Source organism: Myotis daubentonii, chromosome X (assembly GCF_963259705.1).
Source record: "Myotis daubentonii chromosome X, mMyoDau2.1, whole genome shotgun sequence".
Taxonomy (NCBI): domain Eukaryota; kingdom Metazoa; phylum Chordata; class Mammalia; order Chiroptera; family Vespertilionidae; genus Myotis; species Myotis daubentonii.
The window spans coordinates 88,387,752-88,401,260 of NC_081861.1; the positions used below are offsets into that span (position 1 = coordinate 88,387,752).

Here is a 13,509-nt window from a genome sequence, read left to right on the forward strand (position 1 = left end):
TGCCACTTCCAGGAGGACCTGTGTCTCGGGCTGGTTAAATACAGTATTTGAAGGGGGCCACGTACCACACGGAGACTTATCAACCACCCTCGCCATAGAAACCGGCGGGAGGAGGGGCACTAGTGGGCTAGGGCAGGCAGGGTGTGAACCCTCTGCTAGGCAGTTTCCTCAGGTTGGCCCGCAGCCCCCACAACAGACTCATTCCCTGTCCTTCAGGCTGGAGTCTAACCCTTGCTCTTCCTCTGTATTCCCGTACCTTCCCCTGTGATCCACAACTCCCTGGGCTGTGGCTTCTGCCTCCACCTCTCTACTGAAACCCAGGAGGGAGAACTGAGCGGAGCGTCAAAGGTGAGAGCTAAAGAGGGGAGGAGGCCGACCCCCGGGTGGCTGGCAGAGTTGTCCATGTGCGTGAGGTGGCGCCAGCGGGAGGGAAGGACTCCACAGGGAGGACTGGTCCTGGGAAGGGGGAAGATGAGCTCGAGTGTGCTCTTTACACCCGCTGGAGTAGAGGTACAAGGAAGGCCACCGAAGGAAAGCCATGGGGAGATCAAGCGTGTTCGGACAGCAAAGCAGGGTAGATGGGAGGAGACCCAATGACTGTGGGAAAGAGGGACTGAGCTCTGGAAGGGGGTCCTGAGTTCCTGCTGAAGGGGAGGGGAAATGGGCAATGAATGGCATGAGACCCCAAACGCGGAGGAGTTTGGAACACCAAGAGGGCCTGCAGGGGAAAGGGGAGAGAAGCTAATGTGGCCAGGCAGATCCAGGCAGAGCCCAGACCCGGGGGCGACCTGGTCTTCTGGCTGCAAGGCTCCTATCAGAGGCTGGCTCAGACTCCCCGCAGGCAGAAGGCCCACCACAGAATGCCGGAGGTATTGTTCTGGAAAAAGCGCTGAGATGGAGCAGCTCCAATCCCTCCCTGCCCTGATCCCCTCTTCCACCTGTCCCCCCGACCCCCGCCCCCAAGAGAGACCACAGAGGTTTCTTTATTTAAACAAACAGGCTTTTATTGAGGGGAGACAGAGAGAGAGAGAGAGAAATATGGACATGAGAGAGAAACATCAATCGGCTGCGAGCCCACAACCTGGACAGGTACCCTGACCCGGAATCGAACCTGTGACCTGTTGGTGCTCGGGACAATGCTCAACCAGCCAGCTGAGCCAGATCGGCCAGGGTGAGACCACAGAATTTGAGAGGGGCCTTAATTTGAAACTGATGAGAAATGGGGTGGGGAGGAGGCATAAGGAGGGGGAGAGGAAGCCTTGGCTGATGTGGAACAGGAGGGAACCAGCTTGGCCGCAGCTGCCGGGCTGCTCCTCTTGCACCAAGATGCTGGGCTCCACCTGTCCAACAGAGCAGAGTCGGGGAGGAGCCTCAAGCCAGGGCCAGCCCACAGCCCTCCTCAACAGCCACGGCTGTGGGAAGGGGTATGGTGTGTGTAACACTCACATCAAAGGTTCCGGAACTTGTCAGCCAGGGACTGCATGGCCGCTGCAACAGAGAGAGGCATAAGCAGGCACTCCAGATGGAGGGATCGAGAAGCCGCCTAGCCCTGCAACCTGAAACCCCCTCCAGTCCCTACCCAAGGAGCCCTGGGCCTGACTCAGTCACTCACCACTTGAATTAAGTGTGGAAATGTTTTCCAAACAGGACAAAGTGTGCCAGCACGCAAGCTCTGGGGCATACCAGAGCCATTCAGAATTTGTCAAACAAACAAGACCCACAGAAGCCACAGCAAGCAGCAGTTGAAGGGAGAATCAGCGAGGCATCTCTAGACGTCCGTCCTGAGAGAAGATCTCTAGGACTGGTTCTCCGTGGCAAAGTGTGCTTGTAGCTCCGACCACACTTTCTTTCCTCTCTGTCCACACACCTAGCTGTACATGCACAGTAGGCTCCAGGGCCAGGCGTGCTGAGTTCTCCTCCCCACAGGAATGTTGGGCCCTGTGAGGCCGCCTGTACCTGCAGCCTGCCCCAGCCCCAAGCTAAGGCACTGAAGTCTGCCCCTGCCCCTGCCCCTGCCCCTGCCCCAGCCAGAGGTTCCTCCTACCTAGTTGCTGTCTAAGGTCGTATATTTGTCTCTGCAGCTCCGGGCACTAGGCCAGCAGACACCAGAGAAAGAGAAATGATTAGTATACTCAGGCCTCCTCTCCCCTCGACGACACCCCGCCCCCACCACCTGGGCTAGCCCCGCATGGGCTCCTCAGTGGGAAAAGGAGGTGCATGCCCTCCTGGAGGTGTGGGATGGGGCAGCGGCTGCGGCGGTGTGGGGAGAGGGGACAGGCACGGGTCGGTTTAATCTGGACACACAACCCACAGTCTAGCTCAGAAATGCACTTCTAGGAGCCAGAGGAAGCGTTACCCGAGGACAACCCTCTGCTCCAGGTGGTTGCTGCTGCCTTTCCGGTGCTGGGGGATGTCCACGTGGTGCCTGGTCACCTGAGAGGGAAAGGACACCAAATCCAGCTCCCAAAGCTCCCAGGGAGGTGGAAAGGGCTTAGCAGGGTCTCACGTGAGGCAGCACCCCCCTCTGCTGGCAGCAAGTTGCCCCTGCTCTGCCCAGCAGCTCCACCCTTCTCTCTGGGCCTGCCTCGCCTGTTCCCCAGGGGCAGCCCACCCACGGCTGTGGTCCCCAACACTGTGTGTGGCCCTGGGTTGGATGCTTGCAGAGCTGCAGGCAAAACCAGCCCCTGGGACGAGCCCAGTGGCCCAACACGACCTATCGGAAAAGGCCCTGTTCCGCTGAAACTCTGTGTCTGGAGTGGCAGTTTGGGGCACAGCCACGAGAGTCACCCCTGTGCACAAACCCCAGGCAGAGGATGAAGTGCCTCGAGCCCTGCCCTGTCCAGACACCCTATTTCCTGTGGGAGAAGCTGTCTGGGCAGGCAGGGAGGCAGGGAGCAGGGCTGAGCCCCTGGTGGAGCCAGAGCAGGAGGGTTCCCTCCTCAGCCTCTCTCCCCGCCGCTCCCAGCAGACCCACGGGACTCACTGGAGGCTGTGGGCCCTCTGGGCAGGACTTCTCCCTGGCTCAGGGCCCAGGGCTGTGCTTGTCCTGGAACCCCGGCGGCTCTGCCTTGGCCTTCACCGCTGCTGCATTCTCGGCAGAATGGCCCTGGACTGTGTGTCTGAGGACGAAATAAAAATTTCTCACTTATTTGGACTCGGGATGTGTGTGGGTGTGTGTGTGTGTGTGTGTGTGTGTGTGTGTGTAGGGGCTGGGGTGAGGCAGGGAATAGGGAAGGCAGTTCAGAGGCGGACCCCATCAGCACTTTCGCCCTCAGTCAGCCCCGGTCAGGAGGCCAGGCTGAGCTAGACACAACAGTGGGGTGCTGAGACAGCCCACGGCCCCCTGCAAGGACAGCTCGGGGAGCAGCTAGCAAGTAGGAGTCAGGGAGCCGATGGTTCTAAACACTGAAGCTTTGGGGCCCAAAGTCTTAAGGGGTCCCCCGATCCAAACCAGCTGCCCCAGCCCTCCCTACCACCCTAGCGGGGAAACTTGCCAGGTGCGGAGAATGGTGCCTGGCACACATGGAGGGCTAGCTTAGGGTTTGCCCTGGCTAAAACCACCCAGATCTGGCATCCTAATGACCCAGGGTGCCCAATGACAAGCCCTGAGGAGGGACAGAGGGAGCATGCCTAGAGAAGTGCAGGGCGGGTTGGGGAGCGGGGAGGACCATGGCCTCATACTCACTTGGACTTTTGGGCCTGGGTCGCTCTGCGGTTCCTTTTCTTCTACCACCACCGGCAGGGACCCCTTCTTCCTCCTGGCCCCAGACTTCTTCTGCCCAGCGCCGGTGTGCTTGGGCTGTGTGGTTCCCAAAGGGTCCAAGGAATACCCCTTGCCCCTCCCAAGCACCGGACCACCAGCGACTGGGGGGAAGGTGGCTGGCTCCAGGGCAGCTGCTGAGACTCCCTGCCCCCAGGAAGGGAAGGTACCCTGGGGGGCAACTTTGGAGGCCCCCGCTAGGGATTTCTTCTCCTGGGCCACTTTCCTTCCAGGAGTGGCCTTGGGCGGGCTGCCTGCAGCAGCGGCTCCGGGCAGGTAGCTGGGCCTGCTCCCCGCCTTCCCGCAGACCACACTTTGGGGTTTCCCACGGGACACGTCCAGCTCTCCAACAGCCCGCCTCGCCCCAACTGAAGCCAGTCGTGGGGGAGCGGAGGGCAGGAAAGAGGAACTTGGCATGCAAAGGAACTTGTCCCTGGCATGGGCACCCGAGTGTCTGGGTGTGTCTTGCAGGCTCCTGGGTTTGGCCTGGCCCCCTCCTTTGCCATAGAGGCTCAAACTCAGCAGGTACAGCTCGCTGAATTCATCTGATGACTCGGAGTGGGAAGGCCAGCCCACCAGGCCTTCTTCCGAGGACCACTGGGGACCCACGGTGACCCTTGACCTATTCTTAGCTCCTCTTTCGCAGTTTCCCCAGGCCCGGCCTCCCGCAGGCTCCATGACGGGCAGCCGGGCTGTGGAAGGCCGCCGAGATCCCACCAGACCATAGGCCTGCGAGCTTCTACCCTCGGGACCTGCCTGCAAGTCCACCCAAAGGGCGGACGCCTCAGAGTCGCAGCAGCTCTCTGGGGAGGGGTTTCTGCGGACAGCCAGGTGATCCCGGTCGGTCAGCTGCTGCAGGGTGGCCACCGCGGCCTCCTCGGCAAGGTAGTCGAGAGGGCCCCCGTCGAAGTCGGCTGGGGAGCCAGGTCGGCCTTCGCAACCCCAAAGCATCCCTTCCATCACTTCCCGCTCGTCCTGGAAGCCTTCGAGGTCTGAGAACGCGCCCTCGTCCTGGCTGCTGGGCAGGGGCGTCCCCCAAGTAGGGCCTAGTCCACCGGCCTGCTCCCCGCCCGCTGGGTGGGACCCCACTCCCCAAACAGACCCCTCGTCCTTGTTGGGGGAGCTCATGTCGCCAAGTCCCGACAGCCCAGGCACAGGGTAAACGGTCGCCCTGAGCACAGGCAGCGGCAGGAGCGCGAGGCCTTGACCTTCCGAGAGAGCCTTTGTCACCACAGGCAGCTCACGCGGTGGCCTCCACGCGTGCGCGACTCCCAAGAGCCATCAACGTCCAGGCGTTCTCATTGGTGCGTGTCCCGCCGCCTGCCAATCAGTGCGCCCCTTCTAGGCCCGCCCCCCAGGCCCTGGCCAATAGGGTGGAGGGCCTCTGGTTGGTCCAGGCGTGCGTGCATGCGTGCGTGCATGTGTGCGACGTCACAGCGGCAGTTGGAAGCCAATCCGGTGGAGGAGTGTGGGCATAGGTGGGCTCCTCCCATCACTTCCTGCCCCGCCTCCCCCGGCCAGGCACCTACTGTCCGACTGGAGTCAAAGCACCTAGCCTCCGCTTCCCATGTACGAAGCGGGGAGATGATGCACCTGTTTGGGGGGTGGGTCGAGGGGTGGGTGGTGAGGGTGCAAGCTCAGGATGGAGGTGAAGCACCAGCCACTCTTCTGCAACAACACTCACGACCCAACAGGGAAACGCACACCCGAGCGCTGGGTCAGCGGTGGGTCCACATACATTTTCCATAAAGGCCCGGGGAGCAAAAGTTGAGGCATTTACGGGCGGCAGGGTCGCTGTCGCACCTCCGTTTCCCTTAGGATGGGTGGTCAAATCGGCCCAGGGCTGTGTGTTGCTGGGCCGGTTTGGTGGAAGGGCTGGGGTTTGCCCCCTCCCTCAGCCCCGCCCCCACTCTGAGTCAGTTCAAAGAAGGGGGACTCCCCATGGCCAGTGCACACCCCAAAAGATGCTCACCATCACTGAGCCTGGGGACACGGACGCAAACCGTAAACCCATTTTCACAGCAGGTCTGCAATAATCACAGAGCTTAACCGTCCCACGGGTGGGAGAGGTTATGAGCAAGCCCGTGCTTGGCCCACTGTGAAGTGGCCGAGGTGGGGGGCCTGGGGGGAGGGGAGCGGCGGCCTGTGCGCAGGCACAGAAGAACCGTTTGGGGAGGCAATTGCGCAGAATCCGGGAAAAGCACCTTACACAACCCTTGCTACGTGCCTGGCACTCTTCTAAGCGCTGTAGATCAATAGCAACACATCCTCCCGACCATGCTAGGATTGAAGTACTCGCCGTCACCACCCTCTTACAGGTGAGGAAGCTGGCACTGAGAGGTTCGGCCACTGGCTCAAGGCCATTGGGCTTGTAGCGATCAGCGGCAGGATCACAAAGCAACCAAGACAGTCCCGCTCCAGAGCCCTTGCTTTGGAGCAGAAAATCTTAAAAATGAAAAAGCGCCCATTCCCTCCATGACCAGGCATGGACCTCTGCCGAGTGCACCTTCTGGACACACGCTGGTACGTGTAGTGCATCAGGACACATGCTCAAGGGTGGTGGGAAACACTGGCAACACTCTAAATTCCCACCAGGAAGGAGGTGGATGAATGCAGTGTAGTGTATGCACCCTACATCTTTTCACTGGGTAGATGAAAACGCCCCAGTCCAAAGAATGCACAGATTCCAAAGGCACACAGCAAGCTGCAGAGCAATGGCCTCGGATACACATTTTTAACTTGTCTTTTGAAACTAGTCAATCTGATATAAGGTCTGAGAGTACATATAGGTGTGCCTACAGACATGATATAAAGGCCTGGGAGGACGCACAGCCAATGCTTACCAGTGGGCAGCCCGCCAGGGCGCCAGTTGTCTCTCAAATTTTCCTGAACCGCCTGCTTCCCAGCTTCCCAGCTTTCCTGAGCTGAGCAGCCCTGGCCCTGCCTTGGTTTCTATAAGGCCCTCCAGTGTTAGAATTTCCACTTGCTTGCCACCCAACCCCTACTCCAACAGCCTTCCTCCCTTCCTTCCACACTTCTTCCTCTCTTTCCCATTCATACTCCCCTGTCTTTAAAAACATTATATATATATATATATATATATTTTTTTTTTTTTTCAGAGAGAGGAAGGGACAGGGAGAATGTAGGGCGCGGCTCTAGGTTTCAGCCTCGGAATGACCTGTTGGCAAAGCTACGAACCAGTTCCAGCTTAGAGGGCACAGTCCCCTTAGCATAATTAGGCTTGACCTTATGTCCCTCCCTAAATCTTATCTGGGAAGCTAATGGGCTGAGGGAGATGTAGCAAGTGCTGCCAAAACAAGTGAAACTCACAAGAACATTGTAACTATGGTGACCACTGCCTTGTTTACCTCTGGCTATAAAATAAAGGCTCAGCTTGCCTCTGGATCTCTCTCTGTGGCCTCAGCCAGGCACAGGAAGATCCACCCCTAGACCCAGCTTATTCTCTTTGTCTGTCATTTCTTCATCCTTCACTGCCCTCACTCAGGCTTTTGAACCCTTGGCTGAGCTGGCTCGGCACAGGAGAGATGGAAACATCAATGATGAGAGAGAATCATTGATTGGCTGCCTCCTGCACACCTCCTACTGGGGATCGAGCCTGAAACCTGGGCATGTGCCCTAACCAGGAATCCAACCATGAATTCCTGGTTCATAAGTTGATGCTCATCCACTGAGCCATGCCTGGTCGGGCCATACTCCTCTGTCTTTCCAGTCGCCTCTCCCTCCTGCAGCCTACTCTGGCTGATCTCCTAGAGAGGCCGGAGCTGTCTGAACACCTCTTGCAAGAGGGCACTCAAAGACCCAATTTTTCTGGCTCTGATAGAGAAGGTTATGCAGCAGGGAGATTGCGTACACTCTAAATCTCTGATCCTCCTCCTCAAGTGTGCCCTGCCTCCCCTCCCCCCAACCTCTGCCTGTGTGTAGCTGATGCCCTCCCCCACTCCTTCCAGTGACTTTTAAAGACATGGTGTGCTATTTCTGACCTGCTAAGATGGATGAGGAAGGCTATAGCAAAATCTCCTGTACCCACCACGGTCCTAGGAAACATTACCCATCCATCCACTGGAAGCCTCAGCATCCCTCTGGCCATTTCCATTTCTTCCCTCCCATCCTCCTTCCCTCTCTACCCCACAGGGAGAATCCTAGAACTTCTCCACACCTCCCCCACTCTCCTCATCCCTGGGGCTCTACTGGCTCCAGTTTCCCTGCTTTTTGTAGGTCCTCACCAATCTCTGCTAACGCCCTTCCCGCAATATCCCCATTTTTGGTTTTGACCTACTATCTTGGCCTGGGCTGAGGCCAGTATCAGGGGATTCACTTAGCCTTCCCCACCACGATAGCTCTTACTCCACAGACCAATGACCCTCTGGGATTCATTGCTCTAACTGCCAAGTGTACCACTGGCACATAACTTGGGTGCTGGAGAAACGACCACTGTGTTCATCTGTTGATCGAAACACCAGGTCAGCTCACTGTGAACCAGACTCTATTCCCACAAGCCCCTCTCAAACAGCTCCCCTGCCCCCGCCCATCGTGACACTTTGGGCTTCCAGGATCAATGTCAGCTTAGACTCTGTGTCCAGTAGTCCTAGATATGTCTGGGTATTCATCCAGTCCCACTGTACTGTCACCCAAGCAGCTGGGAAAGCTTCTATGAACATATGCAAACAGGTTTGCTGTCCACATTAGTTTTCCTTTCTCTTGGGCAATTATCTAGGACTCGGCTTGTTGGATGGAGCAAATGGTAAGTATATTTTTAACTATATAAGTGACGTACAAAATGTTTTTCAGTTTGTCAATATCATTTTACATTCTCCCCAAGAATGCACGATAGTTCTGGTGCTTCCTCATTCTTTCTAGCACTAGCATTCTCTGTATTTTATTTTACATTTTAGCTAAGCTTATAGGCATGTGGTGGCATTTCACTGTGGCTTTAATTGGTGTTTCCCTTAAGATGAATGAGGTTGAACATCTTCTCAATTGCTTCCTGGTCTTCCATTGTCTTCTTTAGCACAGTGTCTATTCCATTTTCTTGCTCATTACTTATTGAGTTGCTTAATTTTGTATTGTTGAACATTGAATGTTCATTTTCTGTTTCAGATATAAGCCTTTTATAATATGTGTGTTGCCCTGGCCTATGTGGCTCAGTTGCTTAGAGCATTATCCTGGGCACCAAAGGCTCTTGGTTCAATTTCTGGTCAGGCTACATGCCCAGGTTTCAGGTTTTTTTTTTGTTTTTGTTTGTTTGGTTTGTTTTGTTGTTGTTTTTTTAGGTTTGTATTTTTTAATCAGAACTCTGACTCCTTCCATTCTCATCCATGATTGGGCATGGGGTTACAGCTGCAGCAGAATGCTGTTTGTTGATTTGAGAAAACTGAAAATGTTTTGTACTTACAAAGGTGGATGGAATTCAAAAACCGATCCCCACCGATTTTTATGAAAAACATGACTATTCCTCTTGAGGGTCTCAAGTCAAAACAAGGCAACCGCCTAGTGATTTATCATCCCCACTACGCATTTTCCGTCTTCCAGAAGGCATTAGAGAAAGGGCCAACGTCCGCCGGGAGCGATTGTAAACATACCACTGACAGCTTGGACACTTTGTTTTCAAATGCAGCAGGACTTTTTCCTTTGGCCCTGATGGAAAAGCCAACTCCTAGGGCTGTTTAGGCAGGAGCAGACAGGAGGGCTCCCCAAAACCTATGAGTGAGGGCCCAGTGGTCCCCCTTGGCCAGAGTGTGGCTGGAGCATCACCAAAGGCAATCGATACATTTATGGCATATGAAAATTGTCTTGTGGTCCCCAACTGGCCCCCAGGCTCAACCTGGCTGGATGCGGGGCATGGGAGGTACAAAACAAGGCACATGGTGGAGGTGGTCCCCACTCCCGGCCCAGAAAGATTATCTCTTCGCACGATTCCAAAAGTGTTGGAAAGTGGAGGAGTTGATGACACTCACTATGAGCAACAGCAGCAGGTACAGGAATATCATGACCGTAAACCAATGGCTGGAAAACCAGGACAGGTGGCTTGAAGCCCTCTTGGCCTGCTTCTGTGAGTACACCAGCAGGTACTTCACTCGCAGGAGCTGGTTGTTGGTGACCACAAAGTACTTTGGAGGGATGTCTCCCTCTTCACTGTGCTTGATTCTCGCCCTCCTGCGATCTATCTCCTTGGAATCTTTCTTCTTGGTTTGGCACTTGACATCTGGATGGTCTATGACCTCACACACAGCCACGCAGCTGAGGATGGGGCCAAGGAGGCTACGCTGCCACCCATAGCCATGGGGGCTATAAATGAGGGCCAGGCTCAAGTCACTGGTGAGGTAGGTCCCTTCCCAGAACAAGGATGTCTTGTTCAGGTGGCAGTGCAGGCCATTGTGGATGATGGAATGGAAGTTTTCTAGGCGGCTCCCATGGAAGGCGTAGATTAGGTCTCGTTCTCCTTTGGTCTCATAAAATTTGGCATTCGCTGGGTCCGAGTGCTCGATTTCAAATAGGAAGTCCGGCACAGGGACAGGAGTGTGAGGGGCACCAGTCAGCTTTTGGATCTTTTCAAACTCTGACTTCCCTGCACTATGGACTGTCAGGACCTTTGAGGATAAAATCCAGCTCAGCAGGTCCCAGGCCCCTTTGTCTTTATCTTCAGAGGACTGGAGAAGCTCTTTCAGGTTGGCTAACTTGCTGGCATCTGCAAGCTGAAGTCCCAGGTTTCAGTTTTGATTCCAGTTCTGCGTTTTGTGTGAGGCAGCCCATCAATGTTTCTCTCTCATATTAATGTTTTTGTCCTCTCTCTCCCTCTTCCTTCTTTTCTCCCTAAAAATGAATAAAATAAAACAAAGTTATAATAAGTGTGTTTTTCAAATATTGTTTCCCAGTTTGTGGCCTTTGTTTCCATTTTCTTTTCTTTTTTAAATATATCTTTTTAAAACTTTTATTTAATTTTTCTTTTTTCTTATTTTGTTTTCCTATTCCAGTGTGCATTCAACATTATTTCATATTAGTTTCAGTTGTACAGCACAGAGGATTTTTTTTAAAAAAACACCTTTTAAGATATAGTTCACATACCACGTAATTTACTCATTTATAACATCTGAATCAGAGGGTGATATCAGGAAGATGGTGCAGTAAGAAGCCTCACATCCTCCTTCCCCCATGGCGACACTGACTCAAGGATGGCACATGCCCAATTCCCTTTGTGAGAAATCCAGAAACCAGTTAAGAAGCTTGTGCACCCCAGGGGAGCGACAAACCAACTACGTTGAAGTGGGTAGGAAAATTCATGGCTCTCACTTACCGGAGTCTCTCCCCCAACAGTGCAATGTGCAGGAGGAAAACTCCTAGCTCAGTGGCTTCTCCCTCAGGAGAGAAAGAGAAAACTGTTTCAATACATCCAATGTTCCAATTTTCCAGAGACACTTCTTAAGAGGCTGGTTTCTTCCTTGCCAGCATCTAAGCACCACAGATCAGGGACTGCTTTGAAAAAAGTAATGTTTCAGACTAGTACACATTATCCCTCCTCCCAGCACAGTGTGGCAATTGGGAGAAAACTCCCAGATCCTCAGCTTCTCCCTGGGGAGGGACAGAGAGGAAAGAAACATACATCCTCCATTCAGCCTTTTTGAGAGGCTGCCTGAAGGTCTTGTTTCTGTCTTGCCCAAATCTAAGCACTGACAGGAAAGGGTGCTAGGTTGGGGGCTTTGGAGAACAAAGGCGACAGTTTGGACTGCTACACTCCCCTGAGGAACTGAGCAGGAGGAAAACCCACCTCCCAGTTTCTTCCTGGGGAGCATGCATCCGATTTGGGGATTTCCTGGGGAACTACCTGAGCAAATAGTTTCTGCCTCATCTGTCTCTGAACATTGTCTATTTCCCTAAAGGCCACTGAGAATAAAAGAGTTGGTTGGTTAGTATTCCATTGTATATATGTAGCACGTTCTTTTTTTAATCCATTCATCCATTGATAGACCTTGGTTTTCTTCCATATCTTGGTTATTGTAAATAAGGCTGCAATTAACATAGGGGTACATCCATCTTTTTGAATTAGTGTTCTCCTTTTCTTCAGATAAATATCCAGAAGTGGAATTGCTGGGTTGTATGGTGTTTCTGTTTTTAATTTTCACATAATAAGGTATATAAATGTTGAATCACTTATTTTGTACTGTAATGGGGTAACCCGCGGAGACGACCACCAGGCACTCAGATCAAAATTTAGGAGCCTTTATTAAGCTGGCCAGCGACTACAGTTACAGCACCCTGCCGAAGCAGAGGCTGAACTGCAGTGCCGACTTCCATGGCCAGCGACTACAGTTACAGCACCCTGCCAAAGCAGAGGCTGAATTGCAGTGCCAACTACAGGAGTTACATTTTATTATTAAATTCTGTGGAGGCCCAGAGAAAAATGTGTCTTTCAAATTCTGGGCCCCCAATATGGAGGAAACTTTCTTTATTTATACTTTTTCCAGTCCTTTGCCTCCCAAATTTAGAATGAGACTTCCGGGCCTTCTGAGAAAGAAGGGGCCATGAGACCATATCTCAAGGCGTGGCCTGATGTCAGTACCTTCCTATCTATATGTTCTAGGACAGCGTGCCCGACCTGGCCGAAGCGCCAGATATGCAGCCCAACACAGTACCCCTGAAACTAATATACTATATTATATGCCAACCAACTATACTTTCATAAAAAAAATTTAAGCAACAGCAACATCAAAAAGAGTTGGTCAGCTTGCTTTTGCTCAAGAGGAAGTGAAGTTCAGTAGACAGACATCAGATAGGTCTGCGTATTTGTCTTTTCCTTACTGTACAGTCACCTTAGAAATGGCAGTCAGTCTCCAGGAAGTTGAGCAGTTTGGGGAATGAGGTGATGGTTTTTAGATGTGTTAAGGTTGAGGATCTTATAGGACATGCTAATGGAATTTCCAGATTGTACTTCAAAATTTTGATTCTGGAGCTCCAGTGAGTAGTCAGAGTTAGAAATACATACTTAGGAGTCCTTCATTCCCTCATCAAATATTTTAGGAGTGTTTGTTCACACACTATTACCTAGCAAGTCTGCTGTAGTCCTCTTGATCCCATTCTCTTTGCCCCCCTCAGAGGTAATCTTTATTCTGAATTTGTCATCATAAAATCAATGAAACCAAAAGTTGATTTTTGAAAAGATAATAAAAAATCACAAATCTTAGGCAAACTGACCAGGAAGAAAAAGAGATTCCTCAGCCCTAACCGGTTTGGCTCAGTGGATAGAGCGTCGGCCCTCAGACTCAAAGGTCCCAGGTTCAATTCCGGTCAAGGGTATGTACCTTGGTTGCGGGCACATCCCCAGTTGGGGGTGTGCAGCAGGAGGCAGTTGATCGATGTTTCTCTCTCATCGATGTTTCTAACTCTCTATCCCTCTCCCTTCCGCTCTGTAAAAAAAAAAAAAAAAAAAAAAAAAAAAAAAAAAAAAAAAAAAAAAAAAATCAATAAAATATACTTAAAAAAAAAGAGAGATTCCTCAGAAATCACTAAAATCAGGATTAAAAAGAGAAACAGCACCACTGACTCTATGTAAGTTGAAAAAAATAGAAGAAAATAGTGTGACAACTTTATGAGAACAAATTATACACAAGATGCAATGAGAACATTTGAGGGAAGACACAAACTCCAAATCAGACTTGTTAACTTGAAAACAAAAGCTAAGGGGAGAGGCAACAAGTGTTTATTGGAGATCAAAGAATACTAGTAGATTCAGGAAG

The 13,509-nt window shown here is 52.4% G+C and overlaps 1 protein-coding gene across 1 annotated transcript; it reads right to left on the reverse strand.

The window, feature by feature from the left end:
* Window positions 1-9,053: 9,053 nt before the first annotated feature.
* On the reverse strand, window positions 9,054-11,387 carry LOC132224618 (protein mono-ADP-ribosyltransferase PARP16-like). Its single transcript, XM_059679765.1, has 2 exons — window positions 11,379-11,387; window positions 9,054-10,473 (listed from the first exon to the last, which is right to left on the reverse strand). Exons 1-2 carry the CDS (start codon window positions 11,385-11,387, stop codon window positions 9,679-9,681), a joined length of 804 nt encoding a protein of 267 aa, XP_059535748.1. The 3' UTR covers window positions 9,054-9,678.
* Window positions 11,388-13,509: the final 2,122 nt, after the last annotated feature.